This window comes from Leopardus geoffroyi, chromosome B3 (genome assembly GCF_018350155.1).
Source record: "Leopardus geoffroyi isolate Oge1 chromosome B3, O.geoffroyi_Oge1_pat1.0, whole genome shotgun sequence".
Lineage (NCBI taxonomy): Eukaryota > Metazoa > Chordata > Mammalia > Carnivora > Felidae > Leopardus > Leopardus geoffroyi.
The window spans coordinates 19453141-19469582 of NC_059337.1; the positions used below are offsets into that span (position 1 = coordinate 19453141).

Consider the following 16442-nt stretch of genomic DNA (forward strand, 5'->3'; position numbering starts at 1 on the left):
GGTAAGAATGTGTAATAACTTAATACCAACTTCAAGCCTCAGAGAAGGTATCATCACTAGTTTCCTGCAATTGGCTCATAACTGATGATGAAATTAACCGGTTTTTTTTCTTCTGTTCTTACCTCATAAGACCAGACACACTGCACCCCCGCAAACCTCCGGACACATCTTCCCACCTCCACGTCCTCGTGAGTCGTGTACATTTCCCGGAGACACTTTCCAATGTGCGGCACCATTCTCCGGAGAACCTCCCGGCTCATGATCACACCGGGCCCCCCCATGCAGAAGTTCTCACCGGGTTCCAGGGCCAGTTTCCCCATCTCTTCCGTGGTGCCCAGTCCTGTCTGCCCGAGAAAGAGGGGCTCACTGCTATTCAAACTCCTCAGAAAATTCTCCAGACGGTCTCCTTTGATATACACGTCATCATCTGCTCTCATAAACCATTCATACTTGTCCAGGTAGTGGTCATGCATGTACTTGAGCATCATGAAAGACTTCTTCTGGGGTGGGTAGGAGTCGTCCACGCCCCGTAGTGGCACTATCGGAATTGGTATCGAGGTGTCTGAACCCTCACTAGAGAAGAATTCGACTTTCCCAGGAATTGTCTTGGACCATGTTCTGGAATTAAAATAAGCATCAGTGAGAGAACAGTTTATTTCAAGCTTCTCATTTCCAGAAATCCACAGATCTACTCATGTTGAAGCACTGTGTGTTCAGAAGGAATGATAAAAAGCTACCTGATCTGCTTGCTTCCCCTTAACAGAAGTCCAGGCTATGGGGTATTGCAAGGCCCAAGTTCATTTTCAAAAGAATCCCACCAAAAAAAGATTAATGAAGTGTTAAAATATTTCCAGGATAACTAAGTTTTAAGCTGTGGCTGAAAACCAAATTGCCGGGGCACCAAGGTTTCAACACCCAGGTTAATTTTCTGATACTATCAACCCCCTACCTATAAACTCCTCCACTCCCGAAGACAACTAAAAATCAAATTCTTCATTCAGCAAAGTTTCTTTGGATGCATATCAATGCCAAGTATGTGCTAAGCCAGGGGATGCAGGGCGAACAAAACACAGATGCCAACTTATAGAGCAGTCATCAGGAGAGACAGACGTTTATCAAAGGAGTCACACACAAATGTACATACTATTATGAATTAAAACAAGTGCTCTGAAAGGCACACAGCCTTCAAGAGCAAACACACAGAAAGATCACAAACAAGACACACAATGCAGAGAATGCTTCCTGGAGACAGGGTGAATGTTAAGGATGAGATACAGACCCAGGATGCAGCAGAGGAAAGGGATGGCACAGAAACGGGTGAACGCTGAGTATTCCACGGTCTTCAGGGGTGGAGGAGAGGGTTGGGGCCACTGGGCGGGAACTGCCACAGCAGCCTGGATGGGGGGTGCCAAGGGTAACTGCACGTCCCATTGTCAGAGGAGAGATTAGAAATGAACAAAAAGGAAACAAAGAATCCTGCTCCTGCACAACTGATTTAAGGCCATCGTGTTCCAACTTTCCTTATGCCTTCCTCATTTTATGTAGTAAGAGCTGAAGCAGTCCAGCTACAAATATGCATTTATACAGACTACTTCTAGGAAAAACATCGCAGAACATAAATGAAGCAGTCAATGAACAGAACATAAATGAAGCAGATCAAAAAAGGTCTCTTCCCAGATGATATTCTCTCCAATATATTTTTATTTTGCTTATCCATTACAATCATATGTATTATAGTGAAAAGTGAACTTGAAGGGTCAATGAAAACCACACATCTTACATGAAAGGTCTTAGGGAGAGAAATTCTTGTAAAAGACATATACCAACCCCCAGAGGAGAGGTACAGAAGTAGGGGAGTGGGGAGGGACTAAGAAGGGGATAAAGAGCTTTCTCTTTTTATTCTGTGTATCTTCAAATGAAGGAAAGTTTTTATAAACAGGATATTATGGTGGGGGGAGGGTTAACTGTGCTAAAATATATGTAACATGAAATTTACCATTTTAACCATTTTTTAAGTACTACTGTTCAGTGGCATTGAACATATTCATATTGTTCTTCAACATCACCACCATGCATCTCCAGAACGTTTTCATCTGCAAAACTAAATTTCTAAAGTACAGTATTATTTTTGTAATTTTATAAATGATCTACAATGAATTACTTAAAAAAGCAATTACTGGCTTTTAATTCTTCTCCTAACCCGAATATAAGGAATACAAAATGACTTCAAATTTCTCTCATTCAAGCAGAAGAGGAATTCGATGAACTTGTCACACATGCTTCTCAAAAAAATCCAAGGATTAAATACATATCGTTTTTCATCAAAGCTAGGAAGTCGACTGTAAGACACACAATTGTTTTTTGTGCCAATAACAAGGAAAAAACAGTGCCAATCATAATCACATGATGCCAGCAACCGTAAAACGCATCCTGTTTCAGAGATGTTAAAACGTGGGGGGAAATGTGCATCTTAGAATGATGTAAGACAGTCGTAGTAATGTTTTTCCCTTAATGCCTGTGAATTTAAAATGGACCTATGGAGTCTTATGCCATTTACAAAACTCAGCATATATGGTACCTGATGGGACTACAGATGCTGTACTCCCATTTTCACAAAGGATAAGCTCCCAAAAGAATGGATGAAAAGTAAACATGGCAGGAATGGAGCAACTAATTTAAGGAGAAACCAACCCTTTTCATAAAGAGATAAGTCTATTTAAAAATGAGAACGAACTGGGGGCGCCTGGGTGGCTCAGTCGGTTGGGCGTCCAGCTTTGGCTCAGGTCATGATCTCATGGTTTGCAGGTTCGAGCCCTGCATTGGGCTCTATGCTGACAGCTCAGAGCCTGGAGCCTGCTTTGGATTCTGTGTCTCCCTGTCTGCCCTTCCCCCGTTCATTCTCCCTCCCTCCCTCCCCCCAAAAATAAATAAACATTAAAAAAAAATTCTAAGCATGAGAATGAACCACAGTCTACACAGAATGCATAATAACTGAAAGACACCCTTCTGACGTGGTAATCTAGAGGGGAGATGACTTCCCAGCCCCAGGAGGTGGGTGACAATGAAGATGTACTAAGAGGACCACCATCCAGGTCAAGGAGCCTCTGATTCCTTCCTCTAAGATAAATGATTTTTGTTTGGGAGTCATATCAATTATTTGAAAAAGTAAATAATTTCAGTGGTTGGCACATAACAAGTCAATAAATCCTGCTCACTTGCATTAAAAAAAGTGACTTAAAGTGCTGTGTGTGTGTTTGTGTATTCAAGTGTGAGCACACTTCCACGCAGAAAAGAGCAGAAACCATTTTTGTCTCTGAGACACCTCCAAGTGAGTTTCTAATCACTTTCCATAACACTCTACCATTTCCTGCCATTCCTACATGAAGAACCAGACTTAATCAGACCCAACCAGAAAACAATTAAGAGGTAAAATTCACAGGCCTGCTGGAGTTCAAATATACTACCATCCATGGTCCCTCTGAAATGTAGTTTAAAGCTAAAGAGTCTGCATTATCTCATAACTGATTACACATGGATAGTGAATAAAATCAACCTAACTTCAGCTTCTACCCAACTGCTTCTGAACTAAAATGTGATTAATAAAACAGACCAAGTTCAAACCAGTAAGTACTAAAGTACTGGGGTTGGGTGAGCTCAGAAGCTGTTAAGATATTAAAGGACCATGATATTGAGACATGGGATGAGTAAGACAACATCCGCCTTCAAAAGAATAACCTACTCAAGACACAACACGCTGTGTCACGGCTAAGAGGACAGGCTCCGGAATCAGGCTTGTGGGGTGACGGTCCTGGCCCCACTTTGGGTGAGCCACTCTGTGCCTCCCTTTCCTTATCTGCAAGCTGGGGGATGGGGTAATAATGGCACCTACCTTAATAGGGCTGTTGTGAGGGTCAGATGGACCCTTCTATCTCAAGTGCTCAGACATCGGCCTGGCACGCAGTAAGCATAACAGAAGGGTGACTTACTGGGGAAGACGGCAGTTTGCAAATAAGACGGTGAAAGAGAAAATGAAGGACACAACGGAGCGTGGGCTGGACCCGGGACAGCCCGTCACAGGATCACACGCCAGCGCGGAGGCGCTGTGGAAAATGCTGCTTCTCACGTTGCTGGCTGAAAACCTGACACTCAAGCCAGCTATTAGAATTCCGTTTTGCTGTCAATCTCAGACAACATCAGGGTATAAGTCTAAGGAGACTTCCACTTTTAAGTTTTTTCACTTCTGAATGCTGGAATCCTTTGTAGGAGACTGAGGATGGAAACCCCTCCTGGTCCGGGCCCACAGCGCCCGTGCCCCCGCGGACAGAGCAGGCAGAGAAAGTGCCGACGGTACAACCGGCACCCAGGTGATTAATGCCCGCACTGTGACTTGAAATGGTGTAATTTGTCTAAGAAGAGAAGCCAATTAATTTTAAAAACAGACAATCTAACCTCAAACCATCCTTAAAAGCCTCTCTGCAGTTTTATGGCAACTCCACCCAATTATTATCTTTTCCTTTTTAGGTAACCCAGGGAAAAACCTCAAGCTACCCTTTTCTGTCTAAATGACTGGCAGTTTGAGGGAAATCTCTCAAAACGAATTTCTGTAAATCCTCCAATCTTAAGAAATGATGATCGTTTTCACTTAGGGTGCCTTTGGCTTCAAGAGCTCCATCCAGTTAAAGGCTTCTGGAACAGATCATGATTCACCATCCTGGGGGAACGGGGCAGGGGGAGGGGGGCCTGTAATAATGGCTAAGAAGTGAAGGAAGCACGCTGCTCAAGCAGCAGGCTGGCCCTCCTTCCGTGAGAGAACCAGGTCCAGTTCCTTAATTTTCATAAGCAAATGTCAACCTTGCCACTGACACGTTTGTTACCGGGAGCAAAGAGCTCTCACTTGATTGAAACCACAGAACGTTTGCAGAGGCCCTCGCCAGCTAGCTCAAGTTTCAGTGGACCGATAACCAACTCTAGCTAAAGGCACAGATAAGACAACTGAAATCTGAGAAAGCCAAGAAAGCTATCAGCCCTTCCTCGGGGCTTCTAAACGCTATCCCTCCACCAAGTTAAATCACTGTTAAGTAATGCAGCTAGATGATAATTAGCTTCGCTAAGGGATGCCTTGGCTGACTTAAGACTTCATATAGTCCCCCTTCCCATTCGGTTACCATTTTAAGAAAAACTACATAAAATACATTTCTGTATAAAACTGCATCTATAGCAGGACTCCTGTCCTAAGTACACATTCGTAATCCATGGGCAAAAAGCAGGCAAGAGTATATACTTGTGATGTGGACTATTAAGGGAACAAAAGTACATATACAAAAATAGAATATTTTACAACTTTGCCCCAAAGTGCTTACTATGGTTATTTGTGGTTGGAGGATCAGAAGGCATTTAATTTTCTTCATGTTTTCTACATTTCTAAATTTTCTGCAACAGAAAGGTGTATTTAGAACTGGGAAAAAAAATTTTTAATCTGGAGAAAAGCTTTAAGCTAAACAGCATCCAAAGAAATGAAAAGATATGACAACAGAAAATTCTACTTTTATAATAAACATTTTTCTATTCTATCCAGTGGACAAAAACTCAGTAAGACTGAGTACTTTTCCTGCACATTTTCTGAATTTGAATAGCTATAGTAATTCTTATAAAAAGAGGAGCTCTTCTGTGATTTCCCCAAAATCACGATTAAATACATTTAAAAACATAAGAGACTCTTAAATATGGAGAACAAACAGAACGTTACTGGAGGGGTTGTGGGGAGGGGGAATGGGCTAAATGGAACCTACTCCTGAAATCATTGTTGCACTATACGCTAACTAATTTGGATGTAAATTTAAAAAATAAAAATAAATAAATAAATAAATACATTGTCAGACAGTTACAGTGATACATTTGAAAGGACTCACGATCAAATCATCTCAGAACCTGGAGTCACGGAAGGAAGGGAGAATATAGTTTTTCCCCTTGTAGAACTGATAGATAATAGGAATTGAATGTATGTATTTATATTCTTGCATTACAGAAAAGATTTCAGCTAACCGAACCAAAAGGCATACAGTACGATAACAGAAGCGAGAAAACGAGGCTGAAGAAAAATAAAAGTAGGGTCGTGGGAGCAAGGCAGGAAAGTGGTACCTATACCAGGGAAGGCAAAACCCTGCCTGGGAGGGGCTGCCTGCTCAGCGCTGTGCCCACAGGAAACACTCAACCAAGGGGAGTCCTCTGAAAAGATGCCAACTAGAACAAGGGAGCCCGCGTGATGAGACCAACTGCCATCACGTGGTCTCTACGTCCGCTAACAGTGGCCCAAATCGGCAGCACGCCTTCCAGCAGGCAACCAAGAGAAGTCACAGGACTGTGTCCCACTGCTCAGGGTTAAGTGAAGTAACTATTCCAGACAGGGAGACCTGACAGAAACTTCTCTGCGGGGCCACGGTAGAGAGAGCAGGGCAAACGTGGTGAGCATCGTCACAGGAAGCTCAAGCTTGATGAAGCAGCAAGCAGTCTCAGCTCACCCTCCCAAAAAGTATGTGGAGAACAGCATGCACTTGAGCAGGCAGAGCAGCCATGCACTTGAACTTGACCAGGCCTAGTGAAAACTCACGAGGTCTTCCAAGGCTACCAAGTGAAGGCTCAAGGCCTCTCCTGGCCCTGAAGGAGTGCCCTCTGGCAGGAGGCTGCAAGCATTACTCAGTCCATTACCTCTGCCCTGTCCTAGGATGAGGGACCAGCCCTGCAGCCAGCACCCTTAGCCGTAGGTTTTCCTTCCTCTGTCTGCCTTCCGGATACACGGCTTCCTCTTGTAAAGTCTTTAACTGTCTTATTGCAACACCTTATGACGTGAGCAATCTCAATTCTTTTTAGAATTACATGGGGAAGTAGAAAAGAAATCACAAATGGTGGGAAAAATATTTTTTAAAAGAAATCAAATTATACTCTTTACCATTAATCCTTAAAAAGCACACTAAAGGTGAAAGCAAGCATTAAGGAGACTTTTTTTTTTTTCCGTTCAATAAAGCCGTTGGCGGGTGGATTACAGCTTCCCACCTCCACAATGGCCTGGCCACTAGCCCAGGAGGCAGCTCCAAGGTATTAAGAGCTAACAGCAACCTGCCCTTTGAGCCCAGGCTCACAGCAAACAATGGGAATACTCATCAGTACAGACCACAAAAAACGCCCTCTTTGGAACCTAAGAATCAAAATTTGGAGTGTTAATAACAGAAGGCAAATTCTAACCTAATGATACATTTCCAAAGCTTCAAATGTTGGAAAGCTACCTTATATAGTTTGTATTTTGCTGTTGTGCACTTAAAAGTATAAATATGCAACAAATTCTTAATCACGCATGAACAAAATTCGTTTTCAAATTTAATTCTAAGCAAAAAAACCCAAACAACAGCAAAAAGTGTTGCTTAATGCAAACAATAAAACCACCCCGAACCTATTTTGGCCCACCCCCTTACAAGTCAGTGTTCCTGTTATCAAGGTACTTCCTGGTATCGAACCACTGAACAGCAGCCCACGGCCACCCAGCAACCAAGCAGTTACCTAGTGCGGGGTACCATGCTAAGGGCATTTGAAACTCGGCCTATGGGGGCACCTGGGTGGCTCAGTTGGTTAGGTGTCCAAGTCGGCTTCAGCTTGGGTCATGATCTCATGGTTCATGGGTTCAAGTCCACACTGTTAGCGCAGAGCCTGCTTGGGCTCTCTCTGCCCCTCCCCCACTTGCATACACATGCTCGCGCTCTCTCTCTCTCAAAATAAATATACTTTAAGCAAAACAAAGTAACTCAGTCTGTGATAGTTCAATGGGGTGTGTTGAGGTATTGCCACCCACATATTCCAGATGAGGGGACGGAGGCTCAGGGCCAGGTAAGTAATTTGCCCAAGATCACAAGGCTAATAAAAGTCGAAGCCAGAATGCAAATGGGGTCTGACTCTAAAGGCACTGCTGGCCAGCTTCTGGCGTTTTCACACCGCACAGTTATTTCCAGGTTAGCACCCACATTTCCTTTGCAGACCATACTCCACTGATAAGGCTGAGAAAACAGAGTCATCACAGACACGGGGAGCACACTTACAACCACTTAAGCCACTTCCACTGTATCTGCCTGGCAGAAACCTGCCTGTTGAGGACACCTCTTCAGAGTCTAAGCTGGATTTAATTGAAGGTCAGAAGACTCTACTCAAATGGTAGCTTCCGAAACCCTCCTTCCGTGTGGGTCCCTTCGCTACTGTAAATCCTGCCCAATCATTTTCCCCACAGCAGGCTGGAAACACAGAAAACCCCAACACAAAAGCCGCCTTCACACCTGGGTTCTACTTACAAAGCAATCGTTTTAATGGCATTAATAACTACATTTTCATTAATCTTCAAGCTTTGGGTTTGCAAGCCTAGGGCTGCATCAAATCAGAGCAGTGGACACCTTATATTTTTAATCACCCACAAACCAAGGTCCTCAGCTACAGAACAAATACCATCGTTATAAATGCTTCAGAAAGGACACTGAATTAAGGTAAGTAGATGGACAGTTTCAGGACTTATAAATCGTAACTAAGTTTTTTATTTCTCCCAATTCCACCCACATCCAAGAAAAGACACTGGCAGATGGAAACACTGATACTGACATCCACATATGGAAGGGGGGGGGGGGACTGGGAAGCTAGAGTAACTGAGGAAAATACAGTTACAGTAACCAAATAAATACTTTTCAGTGCAGGATTAACTGTTACTTGCAAAAAAGAATGACCTCTGACCCCAGCCCCAGGGGGCCTGCTGTGCCCAAGTTACAGGTACCTACAACCTAACTCGCTGGAAACTGCACTCATTTCCTTCCAAGGGCTCTTCCCTCCTCCCCCTCCTCCCCCCTCCTCCCCCCTTCCTCTTTTTTTTTTTTTTTTTTTAACTGTAGCTCTGTAGATTTATTACAAAATAATTGCTCACTATAGTAAAACACAAAAGTACAGAAGAGGGCCAAGAAGAGTATGAAAACTCCTCAGCATCATTGTGTATAGATGCTTTCACACTTTCTTTTCTACACTACACAAACATAAGATTATTTTGATTTTAAGCAAAAATGGAACCCATACCGGGCATACAATTTTATAACCTACTCTTAAATTTAAGTATATTGTGAATCTCTCTTCATTTCAGTCAACATATTCGAGCCACTTGATTTTTTGTGGCTAGAGAGACATCACAGTATAGATAAACTTGGGAAATCAATTAAGGTCCACAGTTCCTCACGCAGGACACCAAAGACACTTGAAATTTCCACTCCTTACATACATCTTCAAGCACATCTTTAAATCCCTTTGAAAAATTCTAGAGGAAATGCTAGATTTCAGGTCCCAGCCTCAAAATGAACAATCTCGTTCCTTCACTACTTCCTGCTATTCCACATTTCTGGGAATCTGTTGTCTCTGCCTCAAAAACTCCTATTCATCCTTCAAGACCAAGTGAGGGAAAGGGGGCAGGAGAGTGTGGGTGAGGCCTTTCCTGATCCCCTTCATAAATCAGCACAGGCCTCTTTCTCCTGTGTTCCCACCCCAGTGAGCCCAGGCACCCAGTGAGCCCTTATCATGAAGTATTTCCATTTCTTTCCTTCCCTGGATGACAAACCCTGCAAGGATAGAATTATTAATTCGTTTCCAATAAAGACCACCTTAATGAACGGACAGGGGAAGTGAAAATACAACCTTGTATCATCTTCTGTCGACAGCCACAGCTATCCCTACTTGGAACATTCTGACTACTCGAGGGCATCAAGTTCTGAAAGCACGGCATAGAAAACTAAACTCTTTATCAGGATCACGTATTCCAGCGGTCATCTTAGACAGGCAATTCACAATGTGAAATGGGTTGTGCTCCGTAAGTTCATTTACAGGTTGATTATTCGGATTATAGAAGGCAGTCGGTAAATTTTTGCCAAACTGAATTCTATCTGAGAAAGAAAGTATTGCTCTAAACTGTCTCGAGATAAGCACGGTTTACTGGGTTCAAGAATAAGGAAAGGAACCCTGAGGTTTGCTCATTAAGGTTGGTAAAAGAACAGTGTGCCTTCGCTGAAAGCATTAGGAAGAGGCCATTAACTGGTATAACAACATCTTGCAACAAGATTCCTATATCTCCAGCTAGTGTTTCTCAAACTTTCTTCCCACAGTTCCCTACAGACTGATGCTAATCTTTAATGGTGCCCTTTATCACTCCCAGGGCAAAGAAGGGAAACCATCCACCTCTTTCCTCTGAGAAAGTAAAGAAAGAACAAAACAGTTCCCCATCTTCAGCCCAGGGGAGGTAAGAATCAAGACAAATGAAAGGTGTTGGATTAGCTTAGTGTTCTGGGCATAAGAAAGGACTAAAAAGCAAAGTATGTATTTTTTTTTTTATCAAACCATTAATTAAAAAGAAAACCCAAACGGTATCAAAACTCTCCCAGCAAGAACAGGTAAGTGTAGCCAAGAAATGCTTGAAACAGAAGTGGAACAAAGAAGAACTTGTCTACCGGATATTAAAAAATTATTCAACTTCCAATAATTTCAATGGGTGGTACTGGCACAAGAACAGAGAGAAAGATCAGTGAACAGAATAAGAAGTCCAAAAACATACCCAGGAATTCTGAGTATGATGAAGATAGCATTTCATATTGGTAGGGAAATGGGAGATTATTCAACAGATGGTACTGAGACAATGTACTATTTGGGGGAAAAAATGAGATTAAGATTATTTCTACCCCTTCTAGAATCAGCAAAAAAATGTTGCTTTTAACAATCTCTCCAGGGCAATAACCTTCTGAGCTTGAGCTTGGTGGGGGGGACCCTAAAATCAGAAAGGTAAAGACTGAATTACATGAATTTCTGTGTATCAAACACCATAACTAAGAACAAAGAATAAAATATGGAAATAATATGAACTGTAGCTAGTAACAAAAGACCCAAAGAACACAGGGTTCTGATGATCAGTCACTAAATGACCTAACAAATCACTCGGAGGAATCAAGGTACCATTCTGAAGTGAAATTGCCGAGAAAACAAATACTCTAGAATAGGAGTCAAAATGAATTTCTTTATATATTTGTAAAACCCCAGCTATGCAGAACCCTTAGGCAATTTTAGTTTAAGACAGCTTCAGAGCTCTAGCACTGTAACCACCTCAGATAGAAATCTTTTCTTAATTTCTTGTTTTTTACTTTTTAAAAAAATTTTTTTAATTTTAAGTTCATTTGGAGAGAGGGGGAGAGAGAGGGAGAGAGAGGGAGAGAGCGGGCGAGCGAATGGGAGAGGGGTAGAGACAGAGAATCCCAAGCAGGCTCCACACTGTCAGCAAACAGCCCAATGCAGGACTTGAACTCACCGACTGTGAGATCATGGCCTGAACTGACGTTGGACACTTAACCGACGGAGACACTCAGGGGTCCCTTTTCTTAATTTCTTTGTAAATTCATTACATTTATGAAGCTAAGGATACTTCTGCCTGTGTGTCTAAAAGCCTTCTTCAAACTTCCTATGCAAAACCAGACCTGTTGACTCATTTTCCCCATCTCAATAAATGATACAACCACTCACACTGTGTCTCAAGCAAGACCCCAGGAGGCACTGTGATTCCTCTCTGCCTCACCCCTCACTAGCTTTCCATCAGCACCACTTTACCTTGGCCCCAGCATATATCCCAGAACCATCCACTTCCACCTCCACTGCTACACCAGTCCCTGCCACCCACACATCCACCCTGACCACCTCCTAACATCTCCTTGCTTATCTCCAGTCCATGCTCCACACAACAGGCAGAACTCACAATTTAGGACATAATGCAATCACCTCCCCTTCCTGTCTAAACCCTCCAAAGGCTTTCTAATTCACTGAGAATAAGAGACCAGACACTATCAGGCCTCATCCGCTTTCTTTTATCGGCCTTCTTTGATTCCAAGTTGGTTGTAACTTGGAATCAAGTTGTAACTTACCAGCTCTTCCCTCTCCTCCCTTGCTCATCAGTGATATTCACACAACCATGATTAAGACTGCACCCAAAATACCAAATTCTCCAGATGCCACCCCACCCTTTCCTTACCTTGTTTTGTTTTCTCTATAGTACCCATCATTAACCCTCTTTTCAGTGTCTTCCCTTCCATTAGAACAGAAGCAAAGCACCATGAGAACAAACATCTTCACTACTGTGTCCTTAATACTTAGGGTCTGAACCCAGAGGAGCCATGCATGTATTTGTTAAACAAAGGAATGAATCTTAAGTGCAACTGAATAATTTTTTTTAATGTTTATTTTGAGAGAGAGAGAGAGAAAGCAAGCATGGGAGGGGCAGGGAGAGACAGAGAGAGAGAATCCCAAGCAGGCTCCGCACCACCCAGTGCAGAGCCCAACCCGGGGCTCAATCCCAAGAACTGTGGGATCAGGACTTGGGCCAAAATCATGAGTCAGACGCTTAGCCAACTGAGCTGCCCAGGCGCCCCTAGAACTAAATATTAAAAAAAATAATAATAATGTTTCTTTTTGAGAGAGAGAACGAGCAGCACAGAGCCTGATGTGGAGCTTGAATTCATAAATCATCACATCATAACCTGAGCTGAAGTCAGACACTTAACTGACTGAGCCACCCAGGCACCCCTGTAACTGAATATTTTTACGAACCATATTTTTACTCCTTGACTTAACAGCTATGGTGTCTGCTCAGGGCCTAAGGAAGAAGTTAGCCCTGTTCAGTCTCTGATCAACTACACTTTGAGTTTTGTTCTGCCTCCTTTTTAAAATCTGTTTCTTGCCTGCCATCAGCTGTCATTGCACTGCTAACATCCCTTGGTGGCCCCTCTCCCCACTTCAACCATTTAGCAGGTCGGGAAAATAAAAGTCTATAACGATGGGGCTGTTCCATCATTAAAGTCCACTAACGTTAGTGCAGAAAGGCAGATCTCACTGAATTTCCAAAAGGCTTTTTAAGCTCCTTTCTGGATCTCAGACAGTTACTAGTCCCTACACCTAAATTGTGACATTTTCAATATCCTAGGATAAAAGTACACCATACAGCCATCTTACTAAAAATGTTGGCATCTCCTTCAAGCCATAAGTCAAACAATAATTTCATTAAAAAAAAAAACAAAAACTAAAACTAAAAACATTAGAGTATTTCTTAAGATAAAGAATGAGTGTGCCTTTTAGGGGAGATGTAAAACTGAGCACACCCACTGCCAAACTAGAGTTCTACCTAGTGCTGTTAAGATTCAGGCCGACTTTTATGCCAAACTGTGTGTGAAATTTCCATTTTAAGAGCCGAGTGTGGAGTTTCAGCCTGGGCTGCAAAGCACAGCAAAAGCCATAATCATTAGTTACACACTGTAACCTCGGCCCCAATTCAGGCCTTCCCCAAAAGAAATTCTTTAAGACTAAAATCGTCTTGTGCCATCTCCTGCAGCCAGTCTAAACAGAGGGTTGACAGGTGGAGAAGCAGAGGACCGGAACCGGAAAGGTAAGTCCACTCCAAAGCTTCAAGTAATGGGACTTCTTAGGATCCAAGACAGAAAAGAGAAGAGCTGCAGGAAAGCTGACAGAATGCCTGAGCAGGTACACTGTTTCCCCGGAAAGGTTTCCCTGACCAGAAAGGCAGAGTGGTCACAAAAAAGGAAGAACTGGCACCAGAGGGCAAACTGGATTTCTACTTTATCTCAACTGTCAGAAAGTTAATAAACAGTGAGATACAAGTCCTACATCCAAAAAAGATGAGGTAGGAGATTTGCTAAAGGAGACCAAAAGTAAGAGGGTCAAGCATGGGCTTAGGGAAAGGACTCTCCAAGTGTAAGAAGGGTAGGTCAAGTTTGCGCTACATTTTCTGGCGTACCAGGACCCCTACTGGTTTGTATATATTGATTCTGAATCCGTGAAAAATGTATTTGTTTGGTGGGCAATCTAGCATTTGAACTACTTTGGTAATCATCTCCAAAGGTGTGATTTCACTCAATGGCAGTCATGTGGACTTACTTTCAAAACCATTCTGTAAACAATTTATACAGCTCATCCTCAATTTCAGATGTGGACGTTTCTCTTGTCCAAAAGCACAATTTGCATAAAATTCCAGGTAATTCATGGGAGATCCGGGAGAAAATTTTTATCTGCGGGTTCCTAAATCACTACCATAGTTTAAATTTGTCCTAAGTGGCTATCCTCTAAGCTTTTCAGACACTCAGGACCCTTCCTGGCAGAAGCTGGGCTGTGGATTTAAACAAGATCCTAACGGAAACACATAGGAACGCGGGATCAGTGTGCTGAAAGCACCGACATTCTCAACTGCTGTTTTATCTTCTTTCCCAATCCTGTACTTCCTCCCTTAGAGGAACAAGTATCCATATATGTTTTCCCCTCACATCTAATGCTTGAACATTTAGACCAGCACTAGATTTAAAAGCCAAAGTTTCAAAGGTATTGGTTACAAATTAAAAACCAACAGTAACCAGCTTGGCCTTGCTCAGCACTGACTCCTCTAAAAGTTCATTCTCAGGGGACCTCCCTGCATTGGTTTGTTCTGTGGCTGGATGAATCCCAAATCTTACCCACACAGTAAGCATTTCTGTACTTCACACATACGCTGTCCCATTAAATCCCTTTACTGAGTCCACATTCCTCTTCTACCTCAAATTCACTCCACTACAAGTCTGTCATTCCAAAATCATCGCCCTTCTAAAGATTACTTTGGTTAATCCCTTTGTTAATCCTGAACATGATTCCAGCCACTTTTATGACTCATATCGCCAATGAGGACCCAGATACTGGATAACACACACCCGCACACACACATCCCTAAACTGAGCTAGTTAACCCCGAATCTACCACGGGCTAAGAACTACTTTTCCCAAGGTTCTCTTTCCACTAACTCAACAGACTGGTGTGGTCAAGAGTGCAGTGGGCAGCCCTTTTCATCTACAGGAGAGCCTCCACCAGGGAAATCTGTAAGTATGCTATGGAAGGGTTCTAACCAGATTAACTGACCTCGGCTCTAGCTCTGCAAAAGCAAAGGTGCATATTTCAGAGAATCAAACGATAACCGTTACTGTCACTACTATCACAGGTATGGTGCAAACAACCTTATGAGAGAGCGATGGTCAATCACACCCATTTAGCAGAGGACTTGGACGTGGAAAGCTAAAGTGCCTTGCACAAATTCGGGCTGAGGACCACACCCACGGGGGCCACCCTGGTCCGCCTGACCCCAAAGCCCGTGCTCTTGTGCGTTGCGTTCACCGCCCCACCACTGACCTCTGCTTCCAACGCCCGACATTGCCGGGGAGCTTCGGGTCTGGAAAGCAGGTAAATGCTCAAGCCAACGGAATACTGGCAGGGCCGCCCGCCGGGATGCTGGATACAGGAGGCGGCTCCCGGGGAGCAGGGACTCACCTGTAGGCGGCCACGGCGCGGGTCTGCAGGTATTTCTGGGCGGTCATGACTCCCACGAAGAGAAAGTTCCTGTCGCGCGGACCGCCATCCGAGGCCGGGCCGTGCGGCCAGAGCTGCGCCCCGCGCGCATCGCCGCGCGCCCCGCCGGCCTGGGAAGCCGCCGCCTGCCCTGGCCGGCAGCCCTCGAGGCTGGCGCGGCGCCGAGGACCCGCTCGCTTCAGCTCAGAGGCGCGGGGCAGGACGAGCCGTGAGGCCAGCACGAAGCCCAACACGAGCCCGAGCAGCACGCTGAGCCAGGCGCGCCGGCCGCGCGCGGCCATGCCCGCGCCGCTCAGCCCGCCGGGCCGCCGCCGCCGCCGCCGCCGCAGGCTCCGCGCGCCCTCAGCCCGCCGCCCCCGCCCGCGGAGGCCAGCCCGCCCTAGCGCCGCGAGGCCCGGCCCGGGCAGCGCCGCGGCCGCCGCGGGCCCGCCGCGCCCATCGCGGCCCCCGAGCCGCCCGCAGGCCCGACGCCGCCGCTTTGTTCCGCACGCCCACCCCCACCGCCGCGGCCTGCGCCTTTAAGAGGGGACCATGCCCGGCGCGCGCCGGCAGCGGCTAGAGCGCGAGGCGGCGGCGGCTCCTCCCGCTGGCGCACGGGGGCGCGGGGCCAGCGCGACGGCGACGGCTGTGGCAGCGGAGTCCGCACCCCAGTCCCGCCCTGCCCGCGTCTCTCGGCTGGCTCGGCTAGGCTCGCGCGGCACCCGCCCCTGTCCTCTTCGTGGCCGGCGCCGCCGCTGCAGCTGCACATCCTCCGGCTTAGCTCGCCATTGCAACAGGAGCCCCTCACGTCACGCACGGCGCGTTATGAAGCGGCCCCGGCGGCGGTGGAGCCTGGCCCCTCTCGGGATCCGTCCGCGCCGCCGGATTGGCGCAAAAGTGAATGGGGGGCGGTTCACGTGGCCAAAGTTTAACAAAAAAAAAAAAAAAAAAAAAAACCCTCCCGGCGCGCGCTAGGCGCCCGCCCCGCCCGCGCGGTCTGCGGCTGGGCTGCCGGGGCGGAGGGGGCG

General features: G+C 45.3%; 1 protein-coding gene across 1 annotated transcript in view; it reads right to left on the reverse strand.

The window, feature by feature from the left end:
* CHSY1 (chondroitin sulfate synthase 1) overlaps positions 1-15787 on the reverse strand; it is a 70895-nt gene extending 55108 nt beyond the window's left edge. Inside the window, exons 1-2 of the mRNA XM_045448811.1 lie at positions 15397-15787; positions 123-618 (exon numbers count right to left, since the gene is read on the reverse strand). Coding sequence (XP_045304767.1) covers positions 123-618; positions 15397-15716 — 816 coding nt within the window. The 5' untranslated portion in view covers positions 15717-15787. The remainder of the gene's footprint in view (positions 1-122; positions 619-15396) is intronic.
* Positions 15788-16442: the final 655 nt, after the last annotated feature.